The sequence below is a fragment of the Dicentrarchus labrax genome, unplaced genomic scaffold (genome assembly GCF_905237075.1).
Source record: "Dicentrarchus labrax unplaced genomic scaffold, dlabrax2021, whole genome shotgun sequence".
Classification (NCBI taxonomy): domain Eukaryota; kingdom Metazoa; phylum Chordata; class Actinopteri; family Moronidae; genus Dicentrarchus; species Dicentrarchus labrax.
The window spans coordinates 18,724,891-18,738,931 of record NW_026136708.1 but is presented as its reverse complement, the minus strand read 5'-3'; the positions used below and the strand labels follow the sequence as shown (position 1 = coordinate 18,738,931).

At 40.2% G+C, this 14,041-nt stretch overlaps 1 protein-coding gene across 2 annotated transcripts in view; it reads right to left on the bottom strand.

Annotated features, from left to right (window-relative positions):
- usta (uronyl 2-sulfotransferase a) overlaps positions 1-14,041 on the bottom strand; it is a 53,261-nt gene that overhangs the window by 8,602 nt on the left and 30,618 nt on the right. For both annotated transcript variants that reach the window (XM_051408039.1, XM_051408040.1), the window contains 4 exons: positions 13,681-13,724; positions 7,858-8,013; positions 1,114-1,193; positions 828-981 (listed from right to left, as the gene is read on the bottom strand). In XM_051408039.1, coding sequence (XP_051263999.1) covers positions 828-981; positions 1,114-1,193; positions 7,858-8,013; positions 13,681-13,724 — 434 coding nt within the window. The remainder of the gene's footprint in view (positions 1-827; positions 982-1,113; positions 1,194-7,857; positions 8,014-13,680; positions 13,725-14,041) is intronic.

Here is a 14,041-nt window from a genome sequence, read left to right as displayed (position 1 = left end):
GTCCATATGAGAGTAAATGGTTGTGGGCACTGGGATTGAGATGAAAGGCAGATAGAGGGGAAGACGACTAAAAGCTTCAATATTTGTTTGATTCTTTAAATAACACAGTTATAAATTCTAAAATTAGGCATCAGGGCATTATGGCAGCCAAATGTGGTACTCTCTGACGCCAGTTTAAATATAGGAGCTATGTATTGTATTATATAATTGTTTTTATTATTATTTATTATGAAATATGAAAAACAAAATCAGATTTGTTAAAAATCACAAGTACAAAAATGTATGTGAATGTTGTATATGTACTATGTATACATGTACTATACACTATGTATAGTGCAAACACTATACATTTACTGTATTTGTCATTACTTTAAAGGACTGTTGCATAATCAAGAGCTCAACTGTGTCTTTCTCTTCACTTTCTATTACTGCTAGTATTCTCCAAGGCAGGTGCAAAGCTTTGGCCACAAAACTAAAGCTAATTAACCAACAGACCCTACAGTACGGATGACTGCACTATGTGAGACTAGAGCAAAGACACAAAAGTAGTTCTCCTCAATGAAATGTGGTGCAGCTTACATTTACATTTATGTATTAAGCAGTTAACAGATGGATATCAATAGAAACTTATGGCAAGTTTAAATTCCCAGACCATTAAAAATGTCAAGACACCATTAGGCTCAGTGCAAAGCTGAAAGCAACGACATCCAGACAATCTGCATTTCATGACTTTGTTACACAAATGTACATTGTATAGCAGGGTTTTGAGTGAGACATGAATCCTCAATATCAGACACACATCTGTTGTCTAAAATCTAAGGACTCACCAGGTATCTCTCATCGTCCTTCATCCCTGGAGTGCGGATGAGGTGGTTCTGCTCACCCCTCCAGTCACCAAAGCGACGGAAGAAGTAGTTGGAGAGGAACCGGTTGATGGGGTCCCGGATTATATTGATATAGACGGGCTGCTCTATCCTGAACCTTACAAAGACAAATAAAAAAGGAAGTTAAGACCTATTTTATTAGAACTGCAACTCTGGAGCAACAAACTGTTTTTATTGTATTTCCAAATGCTGTGGTTCAACATCATTGTACATTTGTGCACTACTGTACCTGGTAAAGTTGAGGAAGTGAACATGCCGTGTATAGAGGAATGGCTGAGGGATATTACTGATGTTCTTCATGAGATCCACCTGGAAAAAAAAAAACCACACACAGTCAATTTAATGTGTCTCACATAATTTTGAGTGTTAAACACAGTATCTTCCATAAATATGGGAAATCATCTGAGACGAGTGGAGATCTAATCCAGTGCCAGTGCATAACGTCATGGTAGAAATCAAGCAATTATTACGTTAATAGACGATAACCAAAAGCATATGCAAGCTCCTGACACTGCACAGAGACTTAAAACAGAGACCGGGTGCACCTTGCATTGCTAAAGGCTTCCTAATAAACTAAATGCTTCATGTACTGTCAAATAAAACCAAAAATTCCCATTCCAAATGATTTAATGTTTGAACACATAACCATTTATAAAATGCACTTTGGCTGTGTATTTATGCACCTTGATTTGATTTGCAGAATCTTCCACTACAGACTGACCTCACCACCGTTTTAACCTTCGCCTTGACTGCACAGCAAAACAAAGTAACATCATTCTTTTCTTCATCTAACAATATCCATCACCATAGATCTAGTTTCTCCTCAGTCATAAGCTAACATTTTTAAAGCAACTATTCCGAGTTTCTTATTCCTCCACCGCTATGAAAGATTAAAAAACATCCCAAAGGCTTTCTAGGTTTGCATGGAGAGAGGCTCACAGTAGCCAAAACAAACTATCATAGTAGTGCCATATACAGTGCAGATCCCTTGCATGAGCTCTTTGACTGAAGGCCATGCAACTGAAACTTAATTCTTAGTCATTCCTCACATAAATGGCTCCATACTGAAATAATTCTGTATGTGAGATCCAGTTATCCCAGTCACGCATGTAAGAAATTAGTGACTATACAAGTTATGTCTCTGCACCACTGGAGCATATACTATATCTAATTTCAAAATAATAAAAACACATAATAATGATCCAAAGTCATGGCTGGCTAGTCATCACCTTGGCAAGTACATGTATGGGTGGTGTTGGAGTGTAAGATTCAAGATTTATTATAATTTACTGAACATACTGTAACTTGTTTTTCCCCCTTGTTGTTGTTGAGTTACAAAACATGAACATGGTTTAAAGTGAATATGGAGATACAAAATGTAAGATGTTTGGCGAGAGGTAAGGCGGGTGACGGGAAAACTTTAAAGGCCGGGCTATACAAGCACAAGGAAAAGTAAAAAGAATCTTCTACTTCATTAGTTGACAAGGGGAAGTTTAAAGAGGTGAGCACAAGTGAATAATGAACCACAGCTGAACACTGCACATGGGGAATCGAATGAGTCCCTCTGCTATCCAGACAGTAACACACAGGCCAAGGACAAAACAAAACTGGAGGTATACACGTGGACGAAGAGGCTTCAACAGCAGCTGTGATTGGAAAATTATAATAGCTCTCAAATAACCCTGTTGTTCCAGAAGTTGCCGCGCTCGAAGATCTTGAATGAAAACTGTGTGTAGGAAAAACCCAGAAATGGGTTCTTCAGCCTAAAACCAGTTCAGCTTCTGCTTAGTTTCTGAGGCTGAACTGCACAGTAGCGCTTTGAGCTAAATTCTAACATCAGTATCCTAACATGCTCACAGTGACAATGTTAATATGCTGATGTTTAGCAGGTATAATGTAGCAGGTACCATCTTAGTTTAACATGCTAGCATGCAAACATTTGCTAATTAGCACTGGACACAAAATCAGAAAAAAATGACAAATTAGAACCAGATGATAGCACTAAATGAAAAGTCAGAGGATCACCAAAGCTACAATTCATCTTGAAGGGTTAATATCTAAAAAAAAAAAAAAAAAAAAACATGTATGGCAATCAGTCCAATTGTAATTAATTTAAGTATTTCAGTCAGTACCAAAGTGGTGGACTGACTAAAATTGCCATCCTTACAGTCAGGGCGACAGTGATGAGTAAAAAGCTCTTCCACAGTGCTGCACATCAAATGACATTCTATATATGCAGAATAATCATTGGGCCTCATGTAAGAACCTTTAGATATTCTTATCTTAAACTGCTCTTACTTTTTTTTCCACATGGTGGACTCGTACGAGTGTGCCATGTAATATATAGATAAATGTTTAACTTCAGATTTCTGTGTAAATCACAGAAAATTAAAACTAACGCCCCAATAATACCGTATAAGGCTGAACGGCCTGCCCCATGTGTGAGTAAGTTCCTTTATGAAAAGGGGTATAGAAGAGTAAGAAGAACTTTAGTCCTGCTCTTAGACATCAACAAAGGAAAGTCTATCATATTTAACAGCGTCAGCAGTGGGAGTAAAGGACCTGCTAAAGCTAAGGAGTCAGAAAAAATAACGAGTGCTGTTAACACTGTGTCACCTAAGGGTCGTACTGTAGCTGAAATCAAGAAGAAGTGGTTGGACATGAAGAGTGAGGCAATCAATAACTGCAATGGGAGGGGGTCAAGGGGAAGTCTCCACCATGGTGATAGACAAAAGAATACGTGCCATAATAGGTGATGTTGCATTATCAGACATTGTAATAGAGACAGCGACCTACACCTTAATGTTATGTAATCCCTAACCCTATCAATAGCCAAATGAACAATGATATTGTCAGGCTATATGATACATTTAGAACTATATTATATTTTAAACTGTACAGTCAAACAGGATGATGTCAATGAACAAATATGTTCTGTAATACTTTCAGTCATCAACTAACTCCACGTTTTTGGCATTTGATGCAAGGTGGGGAATTTTTACCCCCAGATAAGACCGCCAATTAGACAAAATCTTTCTTTTTTCTTATTTTCAGTTTGAAAGACCCTGTGAGGCTCAGATGATAAAAAATAAATAAAATATGAATGCTTCATAGGGCATCTTCAAAATACTGATGATCCATGAAAGCGTTCTGTCTTAACAGACTGAATCACGTTTTATATAAAAACCCCTTTCTAATAGAAAGCAAAAAAGGACCTGTTTGAATGTCCTGCTCTTAACTATGTATAGGCACCTGTTACGTCATAGAAGGACTATTTGAATAGCAACGGTGATATGTATACTTGTTTATGTACACAAGGCAGTTGATCTGAGGCCCCAGTCAGATTTGGGCATCACACCCTCCCTCTCCTCTATAAACTCAGTACATTTCCACTCACTCGGCTTCCACTTTCTGTGAATCTCTCCTGCTATAAAATGTAAAATTCACGTTTTGAATTTTACATTTTATTAGCACTGTAGAATTTAGTACACCACTCTGGGTTTCCTCCTGCATGCTCTGTGTCTATCATTCCATGCAATTCTACATTTTAAAAAAAGTTTAACTGCCCCCCTTGACTCTTAGTCCAGACCAATTAGCCCAGAGCTAACCCCTGACGTCCCCTCCCCCACACTCAGGTTAATGTGCAGAGCTTGAACACATTTGGCACATTTGGTGAGTTTATGTGTGTGTGTGTGTGTGTGTGTGTGTGTGTGTGTGTGTGTGTGTGTGTGTGTGTGTGTGTGTGTGTGTGTGTGTTTTCTGACCCACCCCTCTGGTCTGTCTGGCCAGACCCCCTCTCATTTACCCGAGAGAGCTGCAGGGAGACAGAGGGAAAGTGGAGGACAGTCTGAGATTCCAGGCATACCTGCAACCCCACGACCCCCGCCCCCCTCCTTCCTGAGCCCCCATGGCGTCCACACAGGGCTCATCAGGGGAAACGGAGAAGAGCCAAAAACCACAGAGAGCTAGGACGGCTGCCCTGCATTCAACTAAATCCAAGTTGTCTCTATGTATCTACATTCAAAAATTAAAGAAGCCTTAATAATGAACACCTGTGGTGGAGACCAATATGGAGGTCAGACATCATAGAAAAGTACTCCAAAAACATCAGTCTAGATATAATAGCAATTATCCATACATAGTGTGTGTATCTGCTTAAAGAGTCATTATACAGTACACAGGAAGTGAGAGCTTTACTTCAAAATAAATATCCTTGATTAAAAAAAAGGCACATTTACTAAAAAAGACTGATGGCTTGAAATCAAAGTTTTAGCAGCCACAAATTTCCAATCCAATTCTCTGTAAGTGAGCAATGGCAAACTGTTGCTGAGTGTAGCTAGTGAGATGCTACTAAGGAATAACTATTTACAATCTGTGCTTGTACTGGGGCCAGACACTTTTTAGTGTTTGCGTATCTGTGGCTATGTGATGCAGATACATAAGGTTCGTGGCTGTGGCTCATCTGTTTGCTGGTTAATGTTTTTGGTAAGAGGAAGGAAATAGGATCCCACATGAATGCAGGCACGCTCACAATAAAGATGCTGTCTTTCTGTTTCTGGAGGTTTTTAAGGAAGAATTTTTTTTCCTGTGTGTTTCCAGGAAATATCTTAAACCTCTCTCTCCCACTGAGCCTGTTCCCCCTATGCTGAAGGGGACAGATGGGTCACTATATGCCTCAAGTCTGCAGAAGCTCTGCAAAGTTCCAGTCGAATAAGGCACCTTCACTTTTTGGCAACCCACGCATGAGGCATCAACCCTGGGCAAAATCCATTAGCAGACTACTGGGGGAGCCAGCTGGAAAACGGTCCAAAAGCAGCAGTCTCAAGCCAGAACCACAACTGATGAGACCAGCATCTCTAAACTTAGGCGACGCGCGTCTGGATCTGCATAAGTCAACACACGCAAAAGTACACATGCAAATAAAACACACAAAGATGGAGACGCACTATTCAGAATCACACACAAACACAAGCACAGACACACACTCTTAAACAGACCCCCCTTGCACAGACACTGGAATGCACACACTCTTTCTGAAGAGCATTGCTTGGTTGCATTCACAGAGATGTTTTATGTCCAGAGAATTAATGAGTCTAATGGTGTTCTGCCACTGTGTGTGCAGCCAGTGTTTCAGGGTTTGATGAATGGATAAACAAGTAGCTGTTTCAATATTGGCTTAACATTTACATCAAATCGGTCAGTAATGGTTACATATATTTAACATCTGCTGACCATTCAACAGTGGTCAGCAGTAGCTTATTCCTAAAGGATGCTGTCAATAACGTCATGAAGGGATGTGAGTCATCGCTGCAATACTCCCACACTAACACACAGTGAAGTCACCCTTTCACCCAGATGACTAAAGGAGTCATTGCACTAGCGGGACATGTCACTGCCTGTCACTGAGTATGAGGGATCTTGATTCCTTTTTTCTTGATTTATTTTAGTCTGCAAATGTTCGTGCCTCCTTCAGGGAAAGCTAAAAGTAAGGGTCAGTTACAGCTTCACTGAAGCTTGGTGGTCATTTCAGTCGTGTAAAGTAACTCAGTACATTTACCCAAGTATTTAAGTACAGGTACACATATTATACTTCAGCACTGGATTGACGGTAATTCTTCAGTACACCAGTTAGCTGCACTCACAGGAGCCTGAACTCAAATCATCTGGTCATGGCCAGGTAAGCTATCCTGCCAAAAACTGGGGCTTGTTTTGGAACTAAAGTTTGGAGTCATGTTCACATCAAAATACACAGTGCCCAGTAAATCCAATCATTATGTAATTGGAAAATCTTTTATTTACAATATTTATTTGTTTATGTTATGAAAATAAAACATTTCAGGGGTTAGTGGAAAAAGTCATAGGAGAAAAATTATTTGTGTTTAATCACAAACAAATATGTGCCATTTAGATATGCTTTATGCACATTAGTAGTTTGCATTGGCATTGCCACTGGCACCGGCCAGCACTTCTTAGTGTCTCAAAGAGCTGTGGTTTAGTAAACGAAAGCAGTTTTTCCTCTGTAAAGTCAACACTCATGTCCTCGAGATATTTCAGGAAATAATAAAAGGAGATTCCCCATTCTTCAGCGTTGTTCTTAAACTGAATAAAGGGACAAACAGTGAATGAGCTCCTGCTGCTGTTATGTTCACTGTGACCACACAGATAAGTACAAAATACAAATCCAGTTTTTAATCCCAAACACAGTAAGTGATACCTACTGTGTTCTGGAGGTGCTGTTTGTTTCTTTAAAATTTAGAAAATAGCAGCACAGCCGCTTTGAATTTGCTGAACATGAAGTGTTTCATGCCTGGCTGAATGAATGCACACATAAGAATGGATGCGTATGAATGCATAAAGTCGTGGCTTCTGAATTGACAAAGGAAAACCACAGGGGTCCACACAATAATAAAATAGGTTAAATTCAGTAATGTTTCCTTTCCCAGTTGTTAGCAGGATCATTTAAAATGACAAAGTACAAGAATATAAAAATGTAGAGATATAAAAAAGGAAATTGAACATATATTTCTCTATCATTTTGACAAACTCCATGATCTCATGAAGATCCTGTGATATGATTCAGAGCTCCTGCTACTAAACAGCTAATAAATGGACCATGTGGTGAGACTGTTTAGTCAACTATAAGAATTACACCTAATTTTAAGTTTTCCTGTGTCTGCTGTCACTTCCCCAGATAGATATTTTTTTGATTTTTTGCTTTTGATTGTATTAAATAACCTATGGAAATGTCAAAAAGGCTGACTGTACTGGTTGTAATCCTGAAACTGAACGTGAAACTATTTGCAATAAAAAGTGTCAAATAATCCATTTGCATTTTCCATTACCTAACTTTTACTATAAATGTGTCACTGAGCAATTAAGGTAAATCTCCTATCCAACTCCCAGATGCTCACCCTTCACCTTCATTGAATCTTTAAATCCATCCCTTACTGCATCATCACCGTGTTTCTCTTACCTGTTCATGTTTTGTGAGGCGTGTTTTATTGTGAATGTCTGAGGAGACCAGGTTGAACTGGTGTTTCTCAGCCAGTAACCTGAGTAAGATGACCACCGTCCGGCTGCCGCACTTCCCCACACGATTATAAACCACCTGGCTGGGGAACGGGAGCACCTGCGAACACACACACACACACCCACACACACACAGAATTACATTGATATATAGAAAAGGACACAAAGTGTGAAAAGCGATATAAAGAGGAGAAAACAAGGGCAAAAACAAAGGAAATACATCAAACTCTAGCTGGATTCTCTTGATTCTTTTTTTCCAACCTTTGAACTCTGTTTCTCACATCAACTCTCCCTGGGGCTGGACTCAATTGACCCTACAACATATTCCCTTTCAGCTACGACACACACACACACACACACACACACACACACACACACACACACACACACACACACACACACACACACACACACACAAAGACCATGCAGTTCAGGCATGTATGCTTTCGTTTTCTCTCCTCATATGCTTATTCCTCCACTGAACTCACTGAGTCAGAGAGAGATTCTGCTGACTTCTCTGCAAAGTGATACTGTCGCTACTTTTTAGTGACAAACACACACACACACACACACACACACACACACACACACACACACACACACACACACACACACACACACACACACAAGCCACAGCATGTGCACGTACACACCTCATGACTCACCAAGTAGTTCAGAACATGATTCAGAGGCCCAAATAAAGTGCAGGTTTTTTACAGTAAAATTTTGCTTGCGTGAAGGAGGAAGTTGAGGCTGACGTGTATTGAACATGAGCCTCATTTTAGCACAAGGGCAGCAAGAATGCACTAATTTGGCAATTATCCCTAAGGGCCTACATGGTTTACACAAGTGGCCCCTTACGAATGAAGGCTATCCAAGTGAATATACCAGTGAGAATGAGAGTGACAGAAAATGGGGGCCAGTTAAAGGAATAAAGGGAAGAATGGGAAGAGAGGAAGACAGGTCACTTAAAAGACATCTGGAAGATTTCTTTTAAAAGTGATAGAGATCTACCACAAAAAACAAAGAAGGATCAGTTCTGTGTTGCCTCGAAAACCATCTCCCTCATCACTTCAAATAAAGCCTTCCTGTATATCAGATGGGAGGAAAATGCGGTAGTGATAAATTCTTGTCGGCATTCCCAGTCTGGAATGATGATTGTGCTTTTCCCAGAGAGAGAGATATCTGGATATCGGACAAACTGTATATTTGGAAGCAAGTCAGATTGACTGAAGTAACTAGTTCATGGGGTGGTTAGTTATAAACAAATTGGCTAGTTTTATAGCCGGCTGAATGACCGACTGATGGACTGTTACCAGATGAATATGAGCCCTCGCCAGCTGGTTTCTCTCTCCACTGTGACACAAAATTATTATTCATCTTCAGTTAATCTCTCTGCTTTTTAGCTCTGGTGCGGCAGACGGTAGTTTCCACACCACAGAGCACAGCGTGGCCACACACACACTTGCGGATTTTGTCTTGTCTCCTCCAAAAGCAGCAGTCCCACCCAAGCACAGGCTCAGTAAAAACAGTAAGAGCCTCTCTAAGTTCCAGATCCAAGTAACAACAGGACGGAGCGGTAAAGAGTCAAGGAGAGAGAGAGAAAGAAAGAGATGAGATGACTGTATCGATCCCACTTACTGTTTGTTTTTCCCAGAATCAGAGCATTTTACCGGACACCATTAGAGATTGACCCAGTTTGACACAATATAGAATTAAGATGCGTGGGTACATTGGCCCTGGGATGAAGGAGGGTGTACTGGAAAAACCATTCTCAGGTGAAATCTGTGCTTATACAAGCTTATGCAAGTTTGTTGACAGACATGCTTCAGCTTGCGTCACTTGCTTGAACGCTGTCATCACTTACGGTAAAGCAATCCTACACATGAGATATATATATATTTTTTTAAGTTTCATGTTAACTTTTATAGATCAGAGGTTGCTAGTGTCAAAAAATAAACAGAAAAATGAAGGTCAACGGCAGAAATTTCACTGGGAAAATTATTTTCAGCAAACAGGAGATGGTTCTCTTGGACAGCAGTCCAACATTCCTCAGTGTTTGCCAAGTAACTACAGACTTCTCGGCTTATCACAATAATGAGGCGGATGAAATACATGCAGTGTTTTGCAGGACACTGTTCCCTGCTGATATGATGACAAATGACTGTGTCAGGCCTCGAACAGCCTGGTGTTTTTTAACACAAGAATAACATCAGAGATGCCATCAAAAGTCAAAATCTCCCGCCGGCTCTGAAAGCACTGAAAGGGCAACCTTTCAGTTTGTGCTATTGTTGTTCCCGCTCCGTAGAGCTTAGGTTTCTGATGCACGCTGTGAGAAATGTTCGCAGTGTCTGCCAGTAAGTCAATAGTCGATCCACAGTGTAAAAAAAAACATTAAGTAACAGGGCTGTTTTCCACCATGTTTGATCTGACCGATCCTACTCCCCGAGTGTCAGGCTGTTGTTGTGGTATTTACAGCTCTGATGCTGGCGAGCCAATATCAAGCAGACTTTGAGGAGATGAGTAGTCCTGCACCTTTCCTCTCTCTCACGCTCTGTCTTCCACTTTCTCTCCTCTTACATTCTGAGTGTCCTTTTCTTTTCTCGCACCCTGCCCACACACTTGCACCAAAACCTCCAAACACTTCATGCTGTTTTGAGACATCGGCTCAAAAAAACATACATAAATTACCGTCTCTGTCTCATGGCCTGACCACCCAATTCTACAGAGATTGAACATAATTCTGCTGGCTTCCACCTTCAATTATATAACAGCAAGTTGGAAAACATGTCCTGGTTTGCCACATATCAGGACCACTGCGCACACACTCATCCATCTTCCTGCTGCAATTCCTGGAAACCCACACCAGTACGCTACCGCTAACCTGCACTTCACTGGTTTCAGCAAGCCCTGCTCTGGGTTCATTGCTTTCTACAGTCAACTGCTTATCCCATGCTGAGTGGAGAACAGCATGTTAGAGTTTCAGTCAGGGCACTGTAGAGATCTACAGCACTTCCTGTTATTAATGATCTATCCATTCATCTCCACTCCCACCCGCAGAAGGAGGGAAAGAGGGAGTCTCACTGCTTAAAGTAGCTGTGGCAGCGGAGCTTCCATCCAAGTATGTTTATGTGAATTAAGATGAATTTATTTTCAATAGCTGAGAGGAAATGGGAAACTCTGCATTTCCTCAGCACTACCACTAATGTTTTACACTTGAATGCAGGAACTTAATGTGTGTGACAAAGGAAGATTGAATTGCTTTTGTTGTATAACCAATAACCTTTCAGGCCTGCACAGACATTTATTTGTGCATTAGAATATTTATGTGTTCTGTTTAGTCTTCCAGTTTCATTGAATATGGAAAATATTAGCCCACAACATCAACTAAGAATTGTAGTGGATGAACAAAAGTATATAGAGTGACACTATGATGTATCATTTGGTGCAATTAGGAAAAAAATGTGAAATAAAGAAACACATTTTACACGTTTTACATGTGTAAAAATGTAGAGGGGACATTCTTGTCATGATTCTATACACATAAAGACTCATAACTCTATTCTAAGAGCTGTGCGGTTTTTTCATACGTTCTCATTTACGTCAAGCTTTCAACTCGATTTCTAATCTCTCCCTACATTTACCAGAACCCTCAGCCTTCTGCGTGCACATGCCGTAATGCGTCTGACCTCTGCCGAAGATAGAAGATCAATCTCAGCTACAGCAGAACGTCGACAAAGGGATAATGAGAGATGCGGTTGATGTAGTGCTTGCCACTGACATGACATTAGCATCGTCTGTCTGGGAGATGAGATGACGACAGATATGGAATCAGTCAAAGTTAGCAGCTAGTGTATAATCATAGTCAGCCCTTGTCTGTGTCTACAGAGGCTGCAAAGCTACTATCAAGTTATAGAGCCAGAGTGAAAGGAGGGAGAGAAACGATAGTTTATCGATTTCAAACTTTAGGAACTTGGAGGGGCTTCAGAAAAAAGGATTAAGTTGATTTCAGTTTTATCTTAGTGTAAAATGGTTATTGATTAACAAGGGAGTAGGCTTGGTTTCACAATGAAACTGGGGGTCTTCAACAACAAAAAAAAGACCAACAAAAATTGTGACTATGTGAAGGCAATTTTTTTCATTATATTTATATAAATCAAGCAAATAATACATGATGATTAAATTGGTTATCATGTTTCCACAATAATAGCATCCCATTTTAAAATGAAGACTGTATGTAAATTGCTGTATTAGTTGTTCATTATCCCAACTTCAGATCACATTTAGTTTCATTGATTATTATCATAAAATCGCATTATCATAAAATCATTTTTATCTGGGGTCTTTTGTAATTAAAAATAAAGATTCAGTTATATAGGAGAAGGCAGTTACTCTTTCACCCACAAATAGTTCCTGCAGCTCTTCCTGTTTGGCGGTCTAGAGCCCCAACAAGCTCCACCATTGTCAGGACAAGGCAGCCAGTACTGTATGTAGCCTGAGAGGCAAAACCAGACAAAAAAGACAAAAAGGTCCATAGTTGCGACCAGTTGATGGCCGTAACATGAGTGTAACTAAAGATGAGCATAATCGACCATCAATATCTTTATCAACTCAGAGTGCGATTCTTCATTAATGTCTGGTTTTGACATATAGTGTCATGCTGTAATCACTTAACAACAATTAAAAATGAACATTTTATTCAAAGGCTAAGAAAAACTTGGAAGTAAATTCATCTTCATAAGTCCACTCTTCTTCTTGGAGCTTTTCCCCTCCACACTTTTCTGTGTCAAATGAATTCCAGAGCTTCTGTGTTTGTATAATAATGTAAATATTCCGAATCATTCAGTCAAGCTGTTAAACTCCCAGCTCTCCAGTCGGAAATGATGGAAACTGTTGGATTTATTGGACTTAATTCCATAAAATGTTTGCAAGCTACAGTATGCATAAAGTAAACTGGAATGTTAAGCCTAATGTAAGTAAGATTTCAGATAATGATTTTCCCTGAAAAACAAAACTGGTATCAAGCAAATTCCAACAACTTCACCACAGTGTTCCGGTCAACCACAGTTTGTTTCATATAAATAACACTTCACTGTTATCGGTATGAAACACTGTGGTTGCCTGGTTTGGCTGAGTGGCCCGAAACGGCTTTTCAAAGTAAACACATAACTCACAAACAAAGCCCAGATGTGATCCAACTCAACAGCTGCTCACATCAGCCACAGACAAACCTGTAACCAAACTTGATGAAGTCTCGGCTTAGCTACTTCTTAAATGCTACGCTAACCGGAAAAAAACAAACACAAAAAGAGGTCAAAAATGATGAAGAAGGGGATTAAATAAGCAGGGAATGAGGTGAAAATGAGGTGGTGATTGATTAAAGAAGGAGATAATGAACAAGGGGCAGACTAGGGGAAGAAAGAAGTTGGCAGGGAGAGAAGGAGGGAGCACAGAGGAGAGATAGTCATGCAGACATGCAGCTGGATGAATACAAGGCCCCTGTGTCAACGCTGTATGTGTGTGTGAGAGAGTGTGTTCAGAGCATTTACTGTAGCACTGAAGCCAGGTCTAGTTGGTATTTATCGTGAGTTTGCACGCAGCTCCTTCACACAGACCTAACCCTTATCCTGACTGGACTGAACTGGCATGGAGACGCAAGGGCAGTACATCAGAGACACATCAGAGACAGAGAGGTCAAAAAGGGGGAAAGTGGGATGAAAGAGGAGAAGGAGTGAAATGACATAGCGAGATGGAGAGAGAGACTTACCCTTGGAGCAGGGGGTCCGTGGTCATCCAGATATGTGGATTCCCCTGCAAAGACAAGAAAGCACACGTGTTAGTATTCTGACATACGCAGATACAACCAAAGGACCATTCATATAGACCAGAGGAGTCCAACAGAAATAAAATAAATCAATGGGCATCGAAAACAGCTACTTTCAGAAGCAGGTATTTTAACCGTGTATTGCCAGTTTGAGAACCCCAAAGAGAGGATTATGTAACACCGTGCCCTGCTTCAAAAAGCCAGGAATGTAAAAGCAATTCCTCAAAAATGTACCCACTCCAAAGAAAATCATGTCCCTCCAAACGTGGCCATTCAGATAAACTGAAGGCTGATGTGCCTATTT